General features: G+C 41.2%; 1 protein-coding gene across 1 annotated transcript in view; it reads right to left on the bottom strand.

Moving 5' to 3' along the window:
- Nucleotides 1-3,773: 3,773 nt before the first annotated feature.
- The window catches only part of LOC136858742 (bone morphogenetic protein 10), a 59,646-nt gene continuing 39,259 nt past the window's right edge, over nucleotides 3,774-24,160 (bottom strand). The window contains exons 4-5 of the mRNA XM_067138501.2: nucleotides 22,550-22,792; nucleotides 3,774-4,212 (exon numbers count right to left, since the gene is read on the bottom strand). Coding sequence (XP_066994602.2) covers nucleotides 3,979-4,212; nucleotides 22,550-22,792 — 477 coding nt within the window. The 3' untranslated portion in view covers nucleotides 3,774-3,978. The remainder of the gene's footprint in view (nucleotides 4,213-22,549; nucleotides 22,793-24,160) is intronic.

Raw genomic sequence — 24,160 nt, 5'->3', positions numbered from 1 at the left:
ATCAGACGTCTGTTAAGGAAAAAATGTAAAAGGAACTGCTTACCTACACTACATGTAAAACACGACAGATTGTATTGCTAAAATCTTACATAGGTACCATGTACGAACTGTTTTTGGAATATCAATTAAGATTAGGTAACTCCTGCGACCAACTAAGGATAATTTGGCTAAATTGCAACAACCTGGTATCTACAGAGTTCCCTGTACTTGTGGCAAGGTTTATATTGTGCAGACTTCGAGAACAGTATGCACTCGCATCAAAGAACATACCAGGTGTATCACACTCAACCAACCTTATACAAAGGACACTAGGAAAACTTTGCAATACGCAAAAATGGTTGACTGGACATCCCTGTTATGGTGAGGGATGAAAAGAGGGGTGGAAACCGGTCTAGAAGACAGCAAAGTGTGACCTCCACACCAGTTGTTACCAAGCAGTGGGATTGAAAGCAAATTAAGATGTCAGTGTGGTCTAAAGGTGAATATCGCGCAATTATTCGCTATAATTTTGCTCGTGGATTAACTGTTGACCAGTGCCTGTAGGAAATGACTCCTGTGCTGGGAAAAGACCGTCCAAATCAGACAACAATTTTCCGCTCGTACAAAGAGTTCCAGAGGGGAAATTTTGGGGTTGAAGACGATCCTCGTTCTGGGCGACCGTCTGAATCAGTGACTAAGGAAAACATTGAAGCTATGAGGAAAATGTTGTAGCAAGAGAGGCGGTTGACATATCGACAGGTAGGAGAGACCCTCCACATCCCTGCACCAGCCATTCCTTCACTTCTACATGACCAACTCCATGTTAGAAAGGTTTGTTCCCGCTCCATTCACTTTCAGAGGAACAAGGGCACATTGAGTGAAATAGTGCAGAGAAATGCTAAAACAGTTTGAAAATGGGACTTTGCGTAATGTCAATAGCATTGTTACAGGTGACAAAACTTGGCTTTATTATTACGATGTCCCAACAAAATTCCAGAACAAGGTGTGGCTGTTTGAAGATAGGGTACTCCTGTGACTGTGCAAAAGTCAAGGTCATTGAAGAAAAGGATGATTGCAGTATTCTTCACTGAACAGGGCATCCTGACTCAGGTTGTGCTAGAAACACAAAGGACAAAGTGGTACAGTGAGACTTGTCTGCCTCAGGTCATCCAGGCTCTCAAGCAGCTCCGTCAAAGATCACGGCTCAACACTTGGCTCTTGCATCACGACAATACTCCAGCATATTGTGCTGATGTAACAATGGATTTTCTTGCCAGATCAGGGTTGACTGTGCTTAATCACTCTCCATACAGTCCTGATCTTGCCCCAGGTGACTTCGCACTCTTCCCAGAAGTGAAGATGAAGCTAAAGGGGCGGCGTTTTGTACCCGATAAGGAGCTTCTGGCAGCATGGGATCAAGAGTGTGAAAATGTAATTGAAGAAAAGTGGCAGAGTTGGTTCAGTGACTGGTTTCGACATATGGAGAAGTGTATTGAGAGTGGTGGAAATTATTTTGAAAAAGTCTAAAGCATTCACTCACATTGCAAAACTTTCCTAATGCCCTTTGTAAATCAGCTGTTGCTGATCATGCCTTAACACCTCATCATGATGTCTTGTTCCAAGAAGTGGATGTTCTTGCCCTATAAAGCAATATCGCCCAAGAATTATCAGGGAGGCGGTTGAAATACGTAAAGAGCCAGATAATTTCAACCGCGATACAGGCTACAGCCTCAGTGAATCGTGGCTACCTATTATCAGAACCATTAGAGAATGATGCTTTACTGTTGTCATTCGTTGTCTCTAGCATGGGGCTAAAATGGTGTCACTTTTATACCTTAAGGCACCATTTTAAGTTCCTTGTTGCTTTCTCCTAGCAACCTTTAATACTTATTGTATTGATTAGGTGGTCAAATTAATAAATTAACTTATTGCTATTATTCCAATCAAATATCATCAATACGGATCAAAAATTATATTTATCACATGTAATATGTGGTATGTTTTGAGCTGTCAGTGGAGAGTTGGTGTGAAATGACATAAGTAGAAGAATAAGCTTGAGTGGAGCTTTTAAAAGTAGGAAAGATCATAATATGGAGATAAAGTTGGAATTCAAGAGAACAGATTGGGGCAAGTATTCATTTATAGAACGAGGAGTAAGGGATTCGAATAAATTATCAAGGGAAATATTTCATAAAATTTCCAAGTTCTTTGAAAATGTTTAAGAAAAAGCTAGGTAAAAAATTGATAGGGAATCCACCACCTGGATGACAGCCCTAAATGCAGATGATTGATTTGATTTTGATTTTGATTCGATTCGATTCTTTCCCCCTCCATTCAAATTCTTCTCAGCGCCTGACGGCTTCTTTCTGCTTCGTAGCCTCATCAGGAGGGTGAATATCAACACTTATTGAGGGACCATCTTGATAGAGCTTCAGTACTGGTGCAGGAATTTTTGGATAAGAAGAAAACTGGATAAACTCAGGAAAAGGGAAGTAATAGCCATTCTATGCTAGGCTGGAGAGAAAAGAGGACTTCAATAAGATAAGTTCCAGATTTCAAGCTCCTAAACATTTAAACATAAAAGTTTGTACTTTAAAAGAAATATTTTAGTGTGATTTGATAGAATCTGATGATGTACTTTCAAGGGCAAAACATTTAATTCTATTTTTATTGTTTCTTTTTAAGTATAATATCAGTCAGTCACTACTGATCTGTATTTAGGGCAGTCACCCAGGTGGCAGATTTCCTATGTGTTGTTTTCCTATCCTTTTCTTAAACTATTGCTAAGAAATTGGAAATATATTGAACATCTCCCTCGGTAAGTTATTCCAGTCCCTAACTCCCCTTCCTATAAACAAATATTTTCCCCAATTTCTACCGTTGAATTCCAATTTTGTCTTCATATTGTGATCTTTCCTAATTTTAAGGACACCACTCAAACTTATTCGTCTACTAATGTCATTCCACGCCATCTCTCCACTGACAACTCGGAACATACCACTTATTACAAGTTATAAATCTCATTGTAGGTCTGTGTTGAGCAACGTATATCTTTCTAAATGTTTTTTTGAGAGTCCACCTTTTCAGTACATTGTTTTTTATTCATTTACATAAATATTTTTACATTATTATTATTATTATTATTATTATTATTATTATTATTATTATTATTATTATGTCAATCAGGACAGGTTTTGCTTATTTTTTAGTTATCTTCAGCCACTGTTCCTACTACCTAAGATTAAAAAAAAAAAGAAACAGGATCCCGACTATTTTGATGTTAGGTAGTAGGAACAGCAGCTGAAGATGCCTAAGGAATAGGCAAAACATGTCCTGCTTAAGGCATAACAATAATGTAAAAATATTTATGTAAATCAATAAAAAACATAATGTATTGAAAAGGTGGGCTCTCAAAAAAACATTCTTTTAGAAAGACATACCACTTAGTCGAGCAGCTCATCCCCTTTCTCCCAAGTCTTCCCAGCCCAAACTTTGAAACATTTTTGTAACGCTACTCCTTTGTCGGAAATCACCTAGAACAAATTGAGCTGCTTTTCTTTGGATTTTTTCCTCTTCTGGAATCAAGTAATCCTGGTGAGGGTCCCATACACTGGAGCCATACTCTAGTTGGGGTCTTACTAGAGAATTGTATGCCCTCTCCTTTACATCCTTACTACAACTCCTAAATACCCGCATAACACGTGCAGAGATCTTTACCCTTTATTTACAATCATATTTATGTGATTACCCCAATGAATACTGTTACCATACATTTTTTTTCAGGTAGTTTATAAATTTATTATTCAAAATTAGTTTCAGTGGACTGAAGAACCCAACAGTTATAAATTAACTGAATCGAAACTGAAAAGAGGAGGCTTCAGATATTACAAGATATTCCTAATCTTCAGTTGCTCTTTAATCAGTTATGATAGAACAATCTGACTTCCATTAACATTCATGTGCTGTTTTGAAAACTGCTGCAGGACCACGTTACGCGATTCATCGACAGCCACATTCTGCAACAACCATGTCCCGGTAGCTGAAGCGGTAGGTCAGCACTCCGTTTTCGTCCAGATATAAGACAGAGATCGGCTCCAGACGTGTGGGAACACAGCAAGCCCGAGGAGCCTTCGCAGGCACCATGCTGTGCACCAGTGTCTGTACTATTGCATGCTTTGTTGGAGACAGGTGATCGCTGACGGGAAAGAAACATTTTCCTGCACATTGGAAAGCCTGTAACAGATCAAGAAGTAGAGTATAGGGGAACATATGAAAGGAACAAACAAATGACAATTAAGTAATATAGAGGATGTCCTTGAAAGAGGTTCCAATATTTACAGAGGCAACAGGCAACAAACAAAGGAAGAAAGGTCCTATAATTCAAACCCAATATCTTTGCAGATATGGTCTACTACCACTACTATCAATGATCGCAATCTTCCAATAATTTATGGTGGGTCGTATGCAACAGAAGACAGAAAGATGTTCCTATCTAAACACTGGTCGTAAGCCTACCAGCATGGGCTTGTTAAATTACAGAAAAGTCCCATCTATACAATAAAATATTTGTTTTATATACTGAGTGGCCAAAAGTCACGGGAAGAAGTGTCTCATTAGAAAATGAGCTGTGTATGACCTCAGACCACTGTGACTAGCTGCGGCGTAGCTGAGCAGTCTTTCACAGATATCATTGTCGTGAAGATGTCAACACGTCGCGAGTTTGCAGACTTTGAACGTGGGATGATCATTGGCATACGGTGCATGGGCCATAGCATTGCAGAGATTACATGTGAATTCGGTTTTCTGAGGTCAACAGTATCGAGGGTGGACCTTCATTATCGTAGAGAGAATGTTACCACCCGCGTAAACCGCCGTACGGGAAGACCACAGGTGTTTAACGAACGGACATCATGTTGCCTCCGCAGAACCATACTGGGCGCTCGATGGGCTACTGTGAATCAGATCACCGCCCAACCCGTGGGTAAATAATGGAAATATCTATCTATTTTTTTTTTTTTTTTTGATTCGTTGTGCCCAACTGTGGAGCGCGTTTGAACTTATTTTGCACAATGTTTCTTCTTCTTTTCTTCCCAATATCTCTTCATTTTTTCAGTGTGTTCCTTTCTGTGTGTTTCTGTCCAGCCTGAATTTTTTTTGTTGGTTTCTCTGCAAATTTATGTTTGTTTACTAAGCTTCTAAATTTCATTCTATCTTGAATGGTTTCGTCCTCAATACCCATTTCTTGTAGATCTTCATGAATTTCTGCTAACCAATTGTTGTGGATTTTCAGGGTTAGAGCTAGATTTAGAATTTTCTTTGTCAGCCTGTTGTTATCCATTCTGTGTAGGTGTCCGTAGAATTTTAGTCATCTCTTTCTGATGGTATCTGTGATTTTTTCTGTGAATTGAAAAATTTCGTGTGGTTTCTTTTTCATCCAAATTCCATTTTCGAACTTTGGTCCTAGGATTTTTCTGAGAATTTTCCTCTCTTGTTTCTCAGTGCTTTTCATTTGTGACCTGCCGCCAATGATCAGTGTTTCAGATGCATAAATTGCCTCTGTTTTGATGGCTGTATTGTAGTGTCATAATTTTGCATTTTTTGTTATGCATCTTTTGTTGTATCTGTTCCATGTGATTTTGTAAGCCCTTTGCAGTTTAGCAGTTCTTTCTTTGTTAGCTTCCTGATTTAACCCTGCTGGCTGAATAATTTCACCTAGATACTTGAATTTGTCTATTTGGGAAATTATTCCACAATTGGTGATTAATGGTTGATTGTCGAATCTTGATTTAGTTCCTTCCATAAACTGCGTCTTTTCAAATGAAATTTGAAGTCCGGTTTTTGCGGCTATTTCATTCAATTTTTCTATGGATTGGATTTCTTCTTGTCTGTTGTTCAAAAGGATCGCAAGGTCATCTGCGAAAGCTAAGCAGTCAAGGTGAATTTTGTCTTTAAGAAGTCTGCCAATGTTTATACCTTTAGTTTCTTTTCTCCATTCACGAATCACTTTTTCCAAAACTAAATTGAATAGTAGTGGGGATAGTCCATCTCCCTGTCGGACACCAGTTCTGATTTCGAACGGTTCAGAAATTTCTCCCAAGAACTTAACTTTTGATGTTGTGTTGGTCAGAGTTTGTTTAATCCATTCCCTCGTTTTCCTGTCGACTTGAAATTCCTCTAGTACGTTGAACAGGGTCTGCCGATCTATGGAATCATACACCTTTTTGAAGTCAACAAAGGTGATTACTGTTTGTTTGGTTTTGCGAATCTGTAGTATGGTTTTTAGGTTTAGGATTTGTTCTGCGCAGGATCTCCCTTTTCAGAATCCAGCCTGATAATCTCCGATCAGGTGGTCTGTTTGTTTCTCTAATCTATTAAGTAGAGCTTTAGAGAAGATTTTATATACAAGTGAGAGGAGAGAAATTCCTCTGTAGTTATTAATATCTGATTTGTCTCCTTTCTTGTGAAGTGGGTGAATCAATGCACATTTCCAATCCTCCGGAATTTCTTCAGAAAACCAGATGTCCTGTAAGATTTTTTGAATACTCTGGGCCAGTTTGTCACCACCAATTTTCAAGATTTCAGCGATTATTCCATCTTCTCCTGGTGCTTTGTTGTCTTTTAAATCTCTGATTATTTGTTTAACTTCTTGTAATGTTGGGGTTTCTGAATCTGGATTAGGTGTTGGTTTATCATAAGTGAATTGTTCTTTCGGAGATTCACAGAAGAAGCAAGTATAAATAACCACCTAATCGATACTTTATTAATGCCTCAGGCAAAATTGAATAAAATTAAAACTTACAGGACATGTTTCGACCACTTAGTGGTCCTCTTCAGCTGTATAAATAAAGAACTGAAAAGAAAAACATTGACAATAAGCACAAATAAAAGTTCTTTGGAGACTCCTTTGATAAAAATGGAGGTCGTCAGAATAGGTCATCTTGCCTTTCGTTCTTGTTTGGAAAAGATGTTTATTCTGCGCTGTCTAGAGGGTCTGTCTTTGAGCGCGACCTGGTGAAGAACTTTGCGAATCTGCTAGGTGCCGGGTAATTGGATAATTCTTCTCTGAATGTTCTGTAGAAGTTCCGTGTATTGTTTTTCTTGAAATCTTCTTCTATTTCTGCCAGTCTGTTTTGATCATATTTTCGTTTTTCAGATCTGATGATTTTTGAGGTTTGTTTCTGTGTTTTGAAGAATTCATCACGATTTTGATCAGTTTTATGGGAACTCCAGTTTAGCCAGGACCTAATTCTGACTTCTATGGCCTTGTCACAGGTGTCATTCCACCACCTGTGTTTGCATTTCCTTGGGGGGTTGCTGATGTTTTGTGAAGCTTTCAAGAGTGTGTCCTTGAGTTCTAGCCAGTTTGAAGGAGCATCAATGGAGATATTTGCAAGGAAATTGTCTGAGTTCTGTCTCAGAAATTCAGGGTCTATTTTTGGGTTTTTGATTGTTTTGGTTTTCTTCCTGTTGGGTTGAAACTTTACTTTAACAAGAGATAGGTGGTGGTCGGAGTCAATAATTCCCTTTTTGACTTTAACGTTCATAATTTCTTTTTGGGTTTTCTTGGAAATAGCCACATGGTCTAGTTGAAATTCTCCTAAATGCATGTTCGGGGATCTCCATGTCATTTTCTTTTGTGGAAGTGCAGGAAATGGATTGACATCAATTTTAGATCGAAATTCTCGCAGAAGCCAATTAAACGTTCTCCATTTTTATTGGTTCTTTTGTGAGCAGGGTAAAGTCCTACAGTGGTCCTAAATTTCTTCTCTTTGCCAATTTGTGCATTGAAGTCCCCCAGCAGAATTTTGACATGATGTTTTGAAATTTTGGCTGTAGTTTCTTCCAGTAATTCCCAGAAGTCATCTACCTTCTGTGGGTCTTTTGATTGTAATTGTTTGTAGGTGCATGTGCATTGATTAGTGTATAAGTTTTGTTTCCTGATTTGTCATTAGCGAAATTCTTTCAGAAGGAGATGTAAAGTATAATACCAAATTTGTGATATTTTTTCTCACTGCAAAACCAGTCCAAACTGTAATATTTTGTTAGGGAGGAGGGTAGCTGGTTTACCTTTATAAATTCTATAGTTTCCTGATTCAAAATGATTTTTGTCACTGTACCTAGTTTCTTGGAGTGCCAGAATTTGGATGTTGAGTTGGTCTAATGTGTCTGTTAAGTGCTTCAACTTTCCAATTTTGCGAAGCGTGTTGATGTTTAAAGTGCCAATAAAATGTTTTTCCTTTGGGCGAAGAGATTTAGGAAGCTCCGATACATTCCCGCATGCTGTTCTCGGTCCCCCAGAATCCGATGACTGAGAAAACCTAGTATGAATACTAGGGCCTGGGGTAGTAGTATCATTAACTGACGTTGCCATCATGCTAGTAAGTTGAAGATAATGGGGAGATTAATCTTTGTCAATCTCATAGTTACAACTAAGGTATTGAGCCTCAGAGGTTGCCTCAAGATGTTTTCTGGCTGTGCCGGTTTTTGGTCCACGAGAGGTATTTTATTTCCCTCAAGTCCGGCGAGTCCCCCGATCTGCCACCTGGGACGCGTCCGATAGGGGAACAGGCAAAAACCCCCAACTATTATTATTATTATTATTATTATTATTATTATTATTATTACTTCGAGTTATGGCTATGAAGTTGTATTAGTTTTATTATTATTTACAGACAATTGTATTATTTGTGAGGTTATGTCATGAAACATCTGCTGTATATATATTAATGAGTTTATTTAATGTGAGAACACCTGTATATTTGATGTATAATCCACTGCAATATTGTGCAACACACAGTAATAGTCTGGAACAATACAATGTGCGACTCGCATTGTGTAGAGACTTCCTTACGTTGCAAATAAGCTATTGGAGACTAGAATTTATGAGAAAGCATGTTATGTCATATTCTTCTAGAAGCCCGGCCAGGCAACGTATATAAAGAGGCAGTCTTGGGAGTAGAGGGGAGTTTCTTTAAGGAGACTTGTGTGGAAGTTGTCAGCTGAGTGTTTGAAGTCAAGTATGTGAATTGGTTTTGTTGGGTTGGTAGTCGACATGCATCTGTTGCAGTCTTCTTCTGATTCTTTGTAGTAGTGTTTTGTTTTATGATGGCAGCTTATTAGTTTGTGTGTATAGAATTTGTGTAAATAACTTGTAAATAAAACAGTGTACACAATTGACGGCATTTTGTGTGCGACTTTGTGGCTACATCAAACTGCACCACATAGGCTTCACCAGCCAAAGACCAACTCGTGTCCCTTTGCTGACACCTGGAGACAGAGCTAGACGACACGTATGGGCCCGCGAACATCGGCAATTGACCATGGAACAGTGGCGGTGTGTGGTATGGTCGGATGAATCCCGGTTCCAGTTATATCAAGCTGATGGGTGCGTGAGCGTGTGGTGTAGCCTCATGAAACTATGGATCCTGCGAGTCAACGAGGTTGTGTCCAGGCGGGAGGTGGCTCAGTTCTGGTCTAGGCGGCGTTCTCATGGTCGCAGTTAGGTCCCATTGTCCACCTACAGGGGGCGGTGACAGGTGCACGTTATGTGGACATTCTTTCAGACCATCTGCATCCCTTTCTGGCCCTAGAATACCCTGATGGAGATGCCATGTTTCAACAGGACAATGCGCCATGTCACTGCTCTGTGGTGGCACACAGGTGGTTGGAAGAGCACTCCAGTTGGCCCTACAGATCCCCCAGTCTTAATCCAATCGAGCATTTATGCGATGCTGTTAATGCTGGTGTATGCTCTATGAACCCCGCACCAACTACACAAGACCAATTGGGGGGACCAGTGCAAGATGCGTGGCTCCAGATCCCTCCAGAACAATTCCAACCCTTATAGAGTCGATGTCTCACTGTATTGCTGCTGTTTTGAGAGCTCGCAGAGTAGCTACTCAATCAATACTCAGTCAATACTCAGTCAATACTGATCTGCATTTAGGCAGTTGCCCAGGTGGCAGATTCCCTATCTGTTGTTTTCCTAGCCTTTTCTTAAATGATTTCAATGACATTGGAAATTTATTGAACATCTCCCTGGGTAAGTTATTCCAATCCCTAACTTCCCTTCCTATAAATGAATATTTGCCCAATTTGTCCTCTTGTATTCCAACTTTATCTTCATATGTTATCTTTCCTACTTTTAAAGACGCCACTCAAACTTATTTGTCTACTAATGTCATCCCACGCCATTTCTCCGCTGACAGTTTGGAACATACCATTCAGTCGAGCAGCTCATCTCCTTTCTCCCAGTTCTTTCCACCCCAAACTTTGCAACATTTTTGTAACACTACTCTTTTGTCGGAAATCACCCAGAATAAATCAAGTTGCTTTTCTTTGGATTTTTTCCCGTTCTTGAATCAAGCAATTCTGGTGAGGGTGCCATACACTGGAACCATACTCTAGTTGGGGTCTTACCAGAGACTTATAAGCCCTCTCCTTTACATCCTTGCTACAACCCCTAAACACCCTCATAACTATGTGCAGAGATCTGTATCCTATATTTACAATCCCATTTATGGTATGTGATTACCCCAATGAAGATCTTTCCTTATATTAACACTCAGATACTTACCATGATCCCCAAAAGGAACTTTTACTCCATCAATGCAGTAATTAAAACTCAGAGGACTTTTCCTATTTATAAAAAATCACAACCTGACTTTTAACCCCGTTTATCGTCATACCATTGCCTACTGTCCATCTCACAACATTATCAAGGTCATTTTGCAGTTGCTTACAATCTTGTAACTTATTTTATTACTCTATAGAGAATAACAGCATCTGCAAAAAGCCTTACATCTAATTCCACTCCTTTACTCCAGACACTTATATATAGATCCAATAATACTGCCTTGAGGAATTCCCCTCTTAATTACTACAGGGTCAGATAAAGCTTTGCCTACTCTAATTCTCTGAGATCTATTTTCTAGAAATATAGCAACACATTCAGTCACTCTTTTGTCTAGTCCAATTGCACTCATTTTTGCCAGTAGTCTCCCATGATCCACCCTATCAAATGTTTTAGACAGGTCAATCGCAATACAGTCCATTTGACCTCCTGAATCCAAGATATCTGCTATATCTTGCTGGAATCCTACAAGTTGAGCTTCAGTGAAATAACCTTTTCTAAAACCGAATTGCCTTCTATCGAACCAGTCATTAATTTCGCAAACATGTCTAATGTAATCAGAAAGTGCCTTCCCAAAGCTTACATGGCCGGGCTGAGTGGCTCAGGCAGTTAAGACGCTGGCCTTCTAACCCCAACTTGGCAGGTTCGATCCTGGCTCAGTCCGGTGGTATTTGAAGGTGCTCAAATATGACAGCCTCGTGTCGGTAGATTTACTGGCACGTAAAAGAACTCCTGCGGGACTAAATTCTAGCACCTTGGCATCTCCGAAGACCGTAAAAGTAGTTAGTGAGACGTAAAGCAAATAACATTAAAAAATATAAAAAATAAATAATTAAAACTTACATGCAACACATGTCAAACTTACTGGCCTGTAATTTTCAGCTTTATGTCTATCACCCCTTCCTTTATACACAGGGGCTACTATAGCAACTCTCCATTCATTTGGTATAGCTCCTTCAACCAAACAATAATCAAATAAGTACTTCAGATACGGTACTATATCCCAACCCATTGTCTTTAGTATATCCCCAGAAATCTTATCAATTCCAGCCGCTTTTCTATTTTTCAACTTTTGTATCTTATAGTAAATGTCATTGTTATCATATGTAAATTTTAATATTACTTTAGCATTAGTCACCTCCTCAATCTGGACATTTTCCTTGTAACCAACAATCTTTATATACTCATCATCATCATCATCATCATCATTTCCCTTTATCCAGCTGTAGCCGGGTAGGGGCAAATATGGTTCCTCTCCATTTTCTTCGGTCTTTCCACCACTCCTCCTCCAATACTGTGTCCCAGTCCAGGTTTCTTTCTATGATGCTGCGTTGGATGGTATCCTTACATCTCAATCGTGGTCCTCCACGGCCTCTCCTTCCTTGGATTTGCATTTCCATCACCTTTTTTGGCATTCTTTCGTCGCTCATTCGCTTTATGTGCCCAAACCACCTTAGTCGGCTCTTCTCTATTCTATCATTCATTTTTTCCACTCCCATTTCTTCCCGGATTTTCTCATTCCTTATTTTGTCTCTTCTACTCTTCTGTATCATAGTCCTCAAGAATTTCATTTCGGCTGCCTGTATTCGACTCTCATCTTTCTTTGTCATTGTCCAAGTTTCTGCTCCGTAAGTTGTTATGGGTACGTAATACATCTTGTACATAGTATATACTGCTTGACTGAATACTTCTGCCTTTTGAAGATCCTCACATACACACACTCTCCTTGTTCATTAATTATTCCTGATATGTCCTTCTTGGAACCTGTTTCTGCCTTAAAGTACCTATACATACCCTGCTCATTATTAACATCACTTTCAGTGTCTTCCCATGACTTTTGGCCATTCAATGTATAATACAAGTATATGTTTTGTTCTTCGTAGAGAATATCATCAGCTTGAAGCTCAATCATTGATAAAGTTAGAATCGAGGTATTAGTGTAGGCAAGGTGTATATACAAAGTTAAAATATTCTAATGTACATTTATATTGACAATTAAATATTAAAATACATTCACAAGTTTGTATCGTGTTATAAAATTACATCTTATAAGATTAGAGATGTTTCATTTATTCAAAGAACAAGTGGTATATGATCTGATGTGTACTATGAAGGAGGTTCTCATCAGAACTATACTCTTAGTGTAGTATGTGATGTGTAGTAAGAACTTGCGGATGTATTTTAATGTTTAATTTTCAATGTAGGTGTACATTTAGAATATTTTAACTTTGTATATACCTTGCCTACAATGGTACATTGATTCTAACTTTATCAATGATTGAACTCAAGCTGATGATGTCTATGAAGAACGAAACATGTACTTGAGTATATAAAATAAACATTGTGAACTTGTATTGTATAGGTTGGACTTCTCTGTAATTTAACAAGTCCATTAAGGTTGACAATATGGACCAAATATGAAGTTAATAACCTGTAACCTATTATCATATTGTGTTATGGTCTTATTATGTAGGAGGGACATATCTTGCACTCTGAATCAATGCAGTGCATCGTGTGTCTGCATTTGTACAGGTGATGCAAGAATGAAATACACTAGTCAACAATACAATATTCCGCTGCGTACTGCAGACCGTATTGCTGTCGCATATTAGGTAGGTTTGTTTCATCAGGTGCATGGTAGTGCTCAAATGGCACAGGTTTCGGTGTGACATTGCAGTACTGTAATTTGTTTTCTTGTCTTTCTTCTCTGGCCTCACCGCACATAATGGAGAGTAGATCAAGGATATGGTGATCATTGAAGATAGTGGTATCGGATCATAACTCCGAAGATATTGGTTTTGTGACCAATGTTTATAGGACCATTTTTCCTTTTGTTTGTTGCATGCTATCTCTGTAAATATTGGAACTTTTTTAGGGACATCCTGTATAGGAAGATGACAAAATAGAATAAACTCACTGACAGGACATCAGAAGTGGGAGCAATAAAAAAGGATACAAGAACAAACACGAAAACAAAAGGGAAAGGACAATCTCCACATCTTTTCGTACACTGCCAGCTTCAAATATATAGGCTCTCTCCTCAACAATCGCCGTTCCACATTCAGTTCTTCCGAGCACCCAACAAACTTGTTTCTGCTTCCCAATTTTATCAGGAGAGCAGACTTCAATATTCATTGGGACACCATCTTGACAGATTTTCAGCCTCGATTTCGGAAGTGTGGGAGAGGAAGTACACAGGATAAACACAAGGAAAGGGAAGAGACAAAAAAAAAATATGAATACAGGTCGTAAAAGTGACACAGGACAAACACAAAAGGAATCCAGTGGATCAATATGAGTAATCAATAGGAAGAAACTAGGGTGTAAATGTCTTATGAGGAGAATTTACATTCCTGAGAGTGAGAAATATGTTTAAAGAATAATTTATTGAGCATAAATAGAGCTTAAAATATAAAGCTCAGTAATATTCTTTTGTCTAAATACTCAAAATTAATTTAGTTTAATCCTATTATCAGCAACTGTCCTATGTTTGATACTGTCTCTATTACTTGCTGTTCATTATTATTATTATTATTATTATTGAACCGTGTGTTTGGTCTCCTCCCGCCTTAAAGGACTTGGTACCTGTGCTGTGCTCCTAGCGAGCTCATGGAAAATTTACTACCATCATTGTGCGTATTTCTGAATGTCCTAGGCATTGATTGTGTAATAAATGTGTCTCTCCCTGTTCCTCACTTATGGCTCCATGGACAAGGAATTCTTTCCGTCCTGGGGCGTCCCTCCGTATTTGCATTTCTTTCGTATGTCGATCGTCTGCCATGCTCCCTCGCGTGTACTTACCCCCTCCCGGCTTCTCCGAGAGAGGGGCGTGATGACGTTGGTATCGGGACCTACCCCTCCCGGCGAGCCAGTGTGCCTCGCCGGGCGGTGGACCGTCTCACTTACCTGCTGCTCTTGGTGGAGAGCACTACTCTTGGGTCGAACCGAGGACCGTGAGAGGGGCATGGGAGGTAAGATCTACTGGCTTGCTATGTGTTGGTAGGATGATGGGAGGAACTAGGAACTTGTACAGTTATGTAACGCCATGTATCTGGTTGTAATTGATCAGGAACGGCTTGGTGCCGAGATATTTTGTGAAAGTAACGTAAAGTAACTTAAAGTGTTGTACGTTTCTTGTAACATGAAAGAGAGATTCCAGAATGTTCTGGACGTGTAGTTGGGAAGTACGCGTGTCATTGTGAGTTCACTGATAGAAGAGTTTTCCTTACCTTGTAACTGGCGAGCTGTATATACGTTGTAGCGCTGTAGAGATTAGTAAGACATTTATTTGGTACCAAGGTGCGCAGCTTACGTTATGTTAAACCTTTTATTAGAAGAGTGGAATTCCTCTTATATTTTACAAGGATGAGAAATGGAAACGGGTTAAAACCCTTCTTTAGTTATGTTATGTTGATTTTCGTGCGCTTCCGAATTGGTTTGTTTTACATTGTCTATGAATAAAGTTGTTGTCAAGCTGTTTGAATTGGGACTTGACATTATCCTCTGGGTTGGACCTTACATTTATATCCAGATCCCTGGCCCGCTCTCCTTGGGTCATCCTGCCGGGGGTACGGCATAGTGGTGGCAGCCAGGAGCGTGGTTCGATCTGGATTTCCTTTTTTTTCATTTGCTTGCGAAATTTGAGCTCCCAGAGCTCTCTCGTCTCGGTGCTTGTAATTTTGCCTTGTGTGTTGTATCATTTACACGATGTCTGCTCGCGACATTATTTATCCGGGAGCCTTGCGGAAGGAGGAATTGCTGTATGAGTTAGCAATACGTAATTTGGAATCGAAAGGGACAGTTAAGGCCGATGAACTCTTGTTGAGGAACAATTTACATCGGAATGTCTCAGCGCCCTGTTATACCGAAAGCGAGGTCACGAGTTCGGTATCCCTTATTGAGACTAACCTCTCTGATATCGCCTCAGTGATGGATTTTCTGGAGAGCGACGTCGCTTCGCCCCATCAACTTAAGAGAGTGCAGGGTCGTTTGATGCATTATGTTCATCGTGTAGGTGATTTGCTGTCATTAGACTTAAAAGAGGAGGTGTTAAATCAGGTTCAGGATTTACAGGTCAAATCTTCTACGCTTTTAGAGAAAGTTGAGACTTGGCTAGCTGACCCGTCTATCAAGACTAAGCCAGTGTTACCTTCCACTGCGGCGGTGGTAGGCGAGTTAAACCAACCCACTCCTGACCTTGGGCCTGACGGGCAGCGAACTTCCCTCGAGCCGCATTTCTCATCTTTAGAGCGTTCTTCAAAACAGACTACGAGGCAACAGCCACCTTTGTCGCCGCAGGTTTCACCATTTTCGAGTATTCCTCACCCATTGAATAACATGCTGAAGGACAGCCCGCGCTACTCAGTGAATTCGGCGAGTGATGTGGTTGCATTTCTTCGTTTTCTTGTCGAATTCTTGGATCACGCTCAAGTATTTGGGTTGACGCATGCACAAATTTTACAGGTGATCTATCCGCATACTGTTGGAGTTCTTTCTGATAAGATTGTTAATGCTATATCGGAACAATTATCGTTGCATCAGTTTCATGCCCATATACTAACTCACTTTATCCCCGCTAGGGCTCTTAATTCTTTGGTGCAACAATTCTACTTTCGTGTGCAACGTTTAAATGAGACCTTATCAGAATTTATTTCTGACATTAAATTTTATGCCAGGGTATTCGCACTTGATTATACGGAGGAGCAGGTGGTTTCGACTATCGTGGAAGGGATTACTCCGTCGTATCGTTCTTGCTTGTGTTTTGTGTCTCAGCCTCGTAACTTTGCCGAGTTGGAAGCTATGGTCGTCTCGGCGGAGGGCATTCGACATGCCGACTCGCTTCGCGATCCTGGTCCTTCTTCTGGCCGGGGTGTATCTGAGCGTGCTGTTACTCGTAAACCCGCCCCGTTAAAAATATGTTTTGGCTGCGGCGCGTCTGATCATCTCCGTAATAAGTGCCCTTCTCGATCTCTTCAGGCACAAGGGCCTAGCCGTGGTTCGAGTACCGAGGGGCCGCCTAGGGTTTCGAAGGTTGTATGTTTTCGCTGTGGGACCCCGGGTCATGTAGCGAGGGATTGCACGAAAGGGCCGAAAGGTATCTGACTAGACCGGCAAAAGGCCAGGGACAGGCTCATTAATTCGCCGTCGCCTAGTCAAAATCATCGTACGACTCCAGGTGAACGTTTGTCATCCTGTCCTGCCGAATGTTTGCAGATAACGACCGAGAATAAGGGGGTAGCTCCATTTGTCAAGGCCGAGATTAATAATGAGCCAGTGACGGCACTCTTAGATACTGGAAGTGTTGTTTCCTTTGTAAGCGAGAAGTGGTTTGGTCTGCATAAATCTGTGTGTAAATTTCCCGTCGTCCACCCGGTTTCCTTTTCCTGTGTGGCTGCTAATTCTTCTAGAGTTGAAGTCTTGGGAGTTGTGAAGTGTAAGATTCGTGTTGCTAATTTTTCGTGGAAGTTTCCGTTGTATGTGGCCAAAGATTTACCGTGTCCTGTAATCTTTGGATCTGATTTTTTCGCTTACTCAGGCTTGGTTTTGGATATACAGGAAGGGTCCTGCTGGTTCAAATTTTGTCGTGATGTTCGGATTCCTGTATTGCGGTCTAACTCGAGTTCTTCTTTTGCCGTGGTGCCCTCTGAGGACGAAAAGGGCTCCGATCTTAGCCATTTGCCCGAGGGTCAGGCCAAGAGCATTAGGGAGTTGTGTGATGCCTTTCCCGAGGTTCTGACGGAAAAATTGGGGATGACTAACTTGTTGGAGTACAAGATAGAGGTCTCAGATTCTATTCCTGTTAGGAGTCCGCCCTATCGTCTTTCTCCCCCAAAAATGCGAGCATTGAAGGAGATCATCGATAACATGTTGCAGGAGGGAATAATTCGGCCTTCCACGTCCGCTTACTCCTCACCCATATTTCTCGTGCCTAAGCCTCAGGGAGGTTACCGTCCAGTTTTGGATTATAGGTCATTGAATAAGAAGGTGATATTGCAATCTGTTCCGCTCCCAGACTTGCATTCCTGTTTTTCGTGGTTCAGAAAGGCTAGGTATTTTACCGTCCTGGATTTAAACCAGGCATATTATCAAATCCCTTTGGCAGAGGAGTCCCGTCATTTGACAGCCTTCGCAACCGACTGGAACCTCTACGAATTTTGTCGGTTGCCCTTTGGCATTTCCACTGGCGCTGCGGTGCTTAGTAGGCTTCTAGATCAGTTGTTTTCGGATATTAAATTCAGTTATCTTTATCATTACCTCGACGATGTCGTCATCTATTCGGAAACCTTTGAGGAGCACCTTGACCACCTGCGCGAAGTGTTGTCTAGACTGCGTAACGCTGGCCTGACGGTTAAATTGTCGAAGGTTTCCTTTGCAAAGCCGCAGATGTCCTTTTTAGGCCATATAGTGTCATCTAATGGAGTTTCAGTCGACCAGTCTCGCACCCGGGCCATTGATGAGTTCAGACCCCCACAGGACGTTAAAGGCGTCGCCCGCTTCATCGGGATGGTAAACTTCTTCCGTAAGTTTATCCCTAACCTTGCTAAGCGTGCTGGGCCTCTTAACGCCCTCCGGCGTAAAGGGGTGAAGTTTGAATGGGGTACTTCACAACAAGCAGCCTTCGAGGATCTGAAGTTGGCTATAACTAATGCTCCCATACTTGCGATGCCCGATTTTTCCAAAACCTTCATTGTTCAGACCGATGCTTCAGCCTCGGCGGTTGCAGCTGTCTTAATGCAGGAATCCGACCTGGGCCGGCGACCTGTTGCTTACGCTTCCAGGACCTTGACTCCTCTTGAAAGTAAATATTCAGTCTATGAGTTAGAGGGTTTGGCTGTGTTGTTTGCCCTAGAGAGGTTTCGAATGTATTTAGAACATGTAAAATTCGAGCTTGAAACCGATAACCAAGCGTTGAGCTGGGTCCTGGGTAAACCTAGGAAAACGGGCCGTCTAGCTCGATGGGCCATAAGAATATCGGCGTTTCAGTTCGATGTACGGCACATTCGAGGCTCGGACAATGTTGTGGCCGATTCGCTTAGCCGCATGTTCACTGGTCAGCCTATTCAGGATGATGACTCTTCTGACCCTGAGGTCCTAACTTCTTTACCCCTGGCTGGAGCGATCTTGACTGATGCCCCGTTGTTATACCATGATCTTGCAAAATTCCAAGTGGAAGATCCTATCTTAGGGCCTATTGTCCAGCAGTTGAAAGAAGGCAAGATTGTTAACCCATATGTGTTAAGAAATGGTGTTCTTTGCTGTCCCTCCCGCTCTGATCACAAGATGAAAGTTGTTGTTCCGTCGGTATTAGTACCTATGATATTTAAATATTTCCATGAAACTCCTTTGGCTGGTCATCTGGGAGTGTTTAAGACCAGGGAGAAAATTCGCGAAACCTTTATTTGGAAGGGGCTGGATGCTGAAGTCCGTGAGATGGTCAAAGCGTGTAAGATTTGTAGGATGAGCAAGCCTGCCCTTAATACTCGGGTCGGCCTGTTGTCTTCTACCCAGGCTACGCGACCCATGCAACGTCTATTTATAGATTATGTGGGACCCCTCCCCAAGTCAAGGACGGATGGCAATAGATTTATATTTGTTTGTGTCGACGGCTTCACTCGTTTTTCTTGGTTTTTTCCGACGAGGTTAGCCACGGCAGAAGTCCACCATAAGGTGTTTAAAAACCATATTTTCTTCTTTTGGTCCGAGCCAGTACTTGGTGTCCGATAATGCGAGGGCGTTCACGTCGAAATTGTTCAGAAAGTTTTGCTTTAGCCTGTCCATTACGCATGTGACAACGTCCCCGTACCACCCCCAACCCTCTTATGCAGAGAGAGTCAACCGCAATTTGCGGGCCGCTCTCATCGCCTTCCATCATGACGATGTTTTGAGATGGGACACTTCGTTGCCATGGCTGGCTTTCGCATTTAATTCTGCTGTACATGAAGCGCATCAGTTTTCTCCTGTGTCTCTTATGTTCTCCTTCGTTCCCAACTCTCCACTCAGTAATCTCTGGAACATTGATGAACTGTTACCAGAGAGGATTGACCCCCTTAACATCAGGGCCATTTGGAAAAAGGCTAAGGAAAACCTCAAGGTGTCCTATGAGAAGAAGAGAGAACGTTACAATGAGGGGCGCCGACCGACCGATCTCGCTGTAGGAGATAATGTTTTTGTTAAGAATTTCGTGCCTTCCGGGAAGCTCGCTCCTAGATTCCGAGGACCGTATGAAATTATTGATTTCTTAACGCCGGTCACCTTGTTGGTAAAGGATCCGGAGACGGAGAGAGTCTTCCGAGTTCATCTTTCGCAAGTAAAGCCTGCTTAGCGTTTCAGCTACGGGTACCTTGGTTTCATGTGGTATGAAGCTTTAACTTGGTTATCCGGAGAGTTTTGACTCATTTCCATTCTTGTCGGAGATATGCTCTTCCCTTAGTTAGTTTAAGTTTGTTCTTTCTTTTTTTAAGGAAAACAAATCTGGATGTATTATTTATTTATTATGAATGATTTAATGTGAGTCCTCCCGGAGTCCTATCGCACCCGTACTGCTCCCATGCCCCCCGGTCCGGTCCCCTACACTGCATTGGCCCCCGGTACCCTGTACCGGTGGATGGATATCTTTCGACATCTTTGCTGGCCTTCTGCTTTATTTTACAGTGGACTGGAGTATCCACCTACGCCCACTGCTCCATGAGAAGGGCCCCTCGTGGCTGCGATTCCTGGCGATCATTGACTCCAGCCGCCGTGTCTTACGGCTACCGAGAAGGATGGGGATTTCCAGCGTCTGAGTTGCCTAAGGAGGCTCCGAGACGGTCCGCTACTGTGGCCGTTGTCCTGCATGCATGCCGCTCAATGTTTGGTTGGGTTGTATCCCAGCTATGATGGTTGCCGGCCCTGATGGCCCACCTTTCCCCTGGCGATTGCTGGGGACATCTTCATTGAACTGAATGTTGCCATATCCCGGGATATACTTGTCAAAGACTCGCTACTTGATTGTGGTGTTCAGTAAGAAAGTGATTTTTGATACAGCAAGAATGTAAAGTCAGAGATAGGCTTGGCAAAGACTCGCTACTTCATTATGGTGTATAGTAAGAAAGTAATTTCAGTGCTAATCTTGGCAAGAACTCGCTATTTCATTTAATGTACAGCAAGAATGTAAATTCAGAGATAATCTTGGACTCACTACGTCATTTTGGTGAACAGCAAGAGTATTAATTTTATATATTATCTGGGCAAAGACTTGGTTCTTCATTTTTATGTGCAGCAAGATGTTACTTTTGTATATAGTTATTTATTGTAAAGCAAGAACACTATTGTATATCCAGCAAGTATCCAGGATAATGAACTTTATGCGGCTGATCTTTATGTAAGGAAAACACTTTGGTCAACCCTGGGTTGGTGTTTTGGGGGGGAGGTCTGAACCGTGTGTTTGGTCTCCTCCCGCCTTAAAGGACTTGGTACCTGTGCTGTGCTCCTAGCGAGCTCATGGAAAATTTACTACCATCATTGTGCGTATTTCTGAATGTCCTAGGCATTGATTGTGTAATAAATGTGTCTCTCCCTGTTCCTCACTTATGGCTCCATGGACAAGGAATTCTTTCCGTCCTGGGGCGTCCCTCCGTATTTGCATTTCTTTCGTATGTCGATCGTCTGCCATGCTCCCTCGCGTGTACTTACCCCCTCCCGGCTTCTCCGAGAGAGGGGCGTGATGACGTTGGTATCGGGACCTACCCCTCCCGGCGAGCCAGTGTGCCTCGCCGGGCGGTGGACCGTCTCACTTACCTGCTGCTCTTGGTGGAGAGCACTACTCTTGGGTCGAACCGAGGACCGTGAGAGGGGCATGGGAGGTAAGATCTACTGGCTTGCTATGTGTTGGTAGGATGATGGGAGGAACTAGGAACTTGTACAGTTATGTAACGCCATGTATCTGGTTGTAATTGATCAGGAACGGCTTGGTGCCGAGATATTTTGTGAAAGTAACGTAAAGTAACTTAAAGTGTTGTACGTTTCTTGTAACATGAAAGAGAGATTCCAGAATGTTCTGGACGTGTAGTTGGGAAGTACGCGTGTCATTGTGAGTTCACTGATAGAAGAGTTTTCCTTACCTTGTAACTGGCGAGCTGTATATACGTTGTAGCGCTGTAGAGATTAGTAAGACATTTATTTGGTACCAAGGTGCGCAGCTTACGTTATGTTAAACCTTTTATTAGAAGAGTGGAATTCCTCTTATATTTTACAAGGATGAGAAATGGAAACGGGTTAAAACCCTTCTTTAGTTATGTTATGTTGATTTTCGTGCGCTTCCGAATTGGTTTGTTTTACATTGTCTATGAATAAAGTTGTTGTCAAGCTGTTTGAATTGGGACTTGACATTATCCTCTGGGTTGGACCTTACATTTATATCCAGATCCCTGGCCCGCTCTCCTTGGGTCATCCTGCCGGGGGTACGGCACAATTATTATTATTATTATTATTATTATTATTATTATTATTATTATTATTATTATTATCCCAGCTATTTCTGAGGTGGCTGCAACCACCCTGGCTCATATTATGTTTTGGGAGGGTTCAAGTTCAGATACCCTTTCTGATTATTTTTCAGGTGAAAATTCCACCCTAGGATCTGCCAGGATTCAAACTTTGGCATTCTGGGAGCCAAAAGTCCTGCATGCTTTGGCTGAGATTTGATCTGTGGCCATCTTGGCGAGAAGCCACTGACAATATCACTCAGCTATCACACCCCCAGTTGGTTCATAGGATCTGTCTAACAAGTAAGAGGCTCGTGAAATAGGAGAACTCAAACCCTGCCCTGCGTGTATCTTATCTAGCACAAATTTTACATGTAACAGTGAATGTTGATGTCCAACCCTGTGAGTTACAGAGGAGCATGAGGCCAGTAATACTTTAAGTAAGGCAACCAATAAAGAAGAGCTCCTTCACTACCTCATATCCATCCGGAGCAACAATCCAGGAGTCATAGTTGATTTCAGCAAAGTCCACATATAATGGACGACGACGGCAGGAATTTCGCAGGCGGCGATTTCTCCGTGCACTGGCACTACTCATACGTGCCCGATTTGTGTCCTCGTCCCAGACGTTGTTGGTCTCTTCTTCATAATCCTCTAGCTCTGCATTTCGCTTCCTTCGGATGTTCACAGGTGGCAATGGAAGCAGAGATGGTGACTCCTGTTGAAGGTACAAAATAGTCTAAGAATTTTCTTAAAAATCCAATGGCCCTTAACAGGAAAAAGAAAATAATCAGGTAGACAAGAAAATAATCCAAAGGAAATGTGTGTAACTTAATCAAGAATTATTTGCCCAATAATTTCAGACTATTCATCCATAGTATTTCTTTTCTTCCTAATTTCCCTTGCCAAATATTCATAACTGAATACGTTTGCTTCTGCCCTCCTCCTCCCCTTCATGTCAGGGTGGGAAAGGGATAACTAATCTCATAAATTACTGATTTATTAGGTGCAAGCTCTTTAACTTAGCATGATCCTTATGTGAAACTTTCTTCTATGTAACAACAACTTTTTGCTGATATATCTTGAACCATGAAATTAGCCTTATAGATTAATAGAAACTAATCCATTTAACATCAAAATACTTGAGAATCAGTAATGTTTTTCACAATTCACAGCATTATTTACTCTTTTATAAAATCACTTTTAATTATTGTTTGAGTCATCAGTCCATAGACTGGTTTGATGCAGCCTTCCATAACACCCTATCCTGTGCTAACCTTTCATTTCTACATAACCAATACATCCTACATCTGCTCTAATCTGCTTGTCATATCCATACCTTGGTCTACCCCTACTGTTCTTACTATCTACACTTCCCTCAAAAAACAGCTGTACAAAACCTGGGTGTCTTAAGATGTGTCCTATCATTCTACCTCATGTCCTCATCAAATTTAGCCAAATTGATCTTTTCTCACCAATTCGATGCAGTATCTCTTCATTAGTGATCCTATCTACCCATCTCACCTTCAGCATTCTTCTGTAACACAACATTTCAAAAGCTTCTATTCTTCTTTCTTTCTGTGCTAATTATCGTTAATGTTCCACTTCCATACAATCCCATGCTCCAGACAAAAGTCTTCAAAAACATCTTTCTAATTCCTATATCAATGTTCGAGGTGAACAAATTTCTTTTCTTAAGAAAGCTCTTCCTTGTTTGTGTTAGTCTGCATTTTATGTGTTTTACTTCTACCATTGTTAGTTATTTTACTATCCAAGTAACAATATTCATTTACTTCCTTTAAGACTTCATTTCATAGTCTAATATTTTGCTGCATCACCTGACTTTCTTTGTCTGCACTCCATTACTTTTGTTTTGTACTTGTTTATTTTTAGCTTGTATTTCTTCCCCAAGACTCTGTCCTTACCATTCAGCAATTTCTCCAGATCTTCTTTTGCAGAGTCAGATAAAATAACAATATCATCAGCAAATCTCAAGGTTTTGATTTCCTCTCCTTGGACTTTGATTCCCTTTCCAAATTCCTCTTTGATTTCCTTTATCACCTGTTCTATGTAAACATTGAAAAGG

Source organism: Anabrus simplex, chromosome 1, assembly GCF_040414725.1.
Source record: "Anabrus simplex isolate iqAnaSimp1 chromosome 1, ASM4041472v1, whole genome shotgun sequence".
In the NCBI taxonomy this organism is placed as follows: domain Eukaryota; kingdom Metazoa; phylum Arthropoda; class Insecta; order Orthoptera; family Tettigoniidae; genus Anabrus; species Anabrus simplex.
This window is presented reverse-complemented; position numbering and strand designations above follow the sequence as displayed.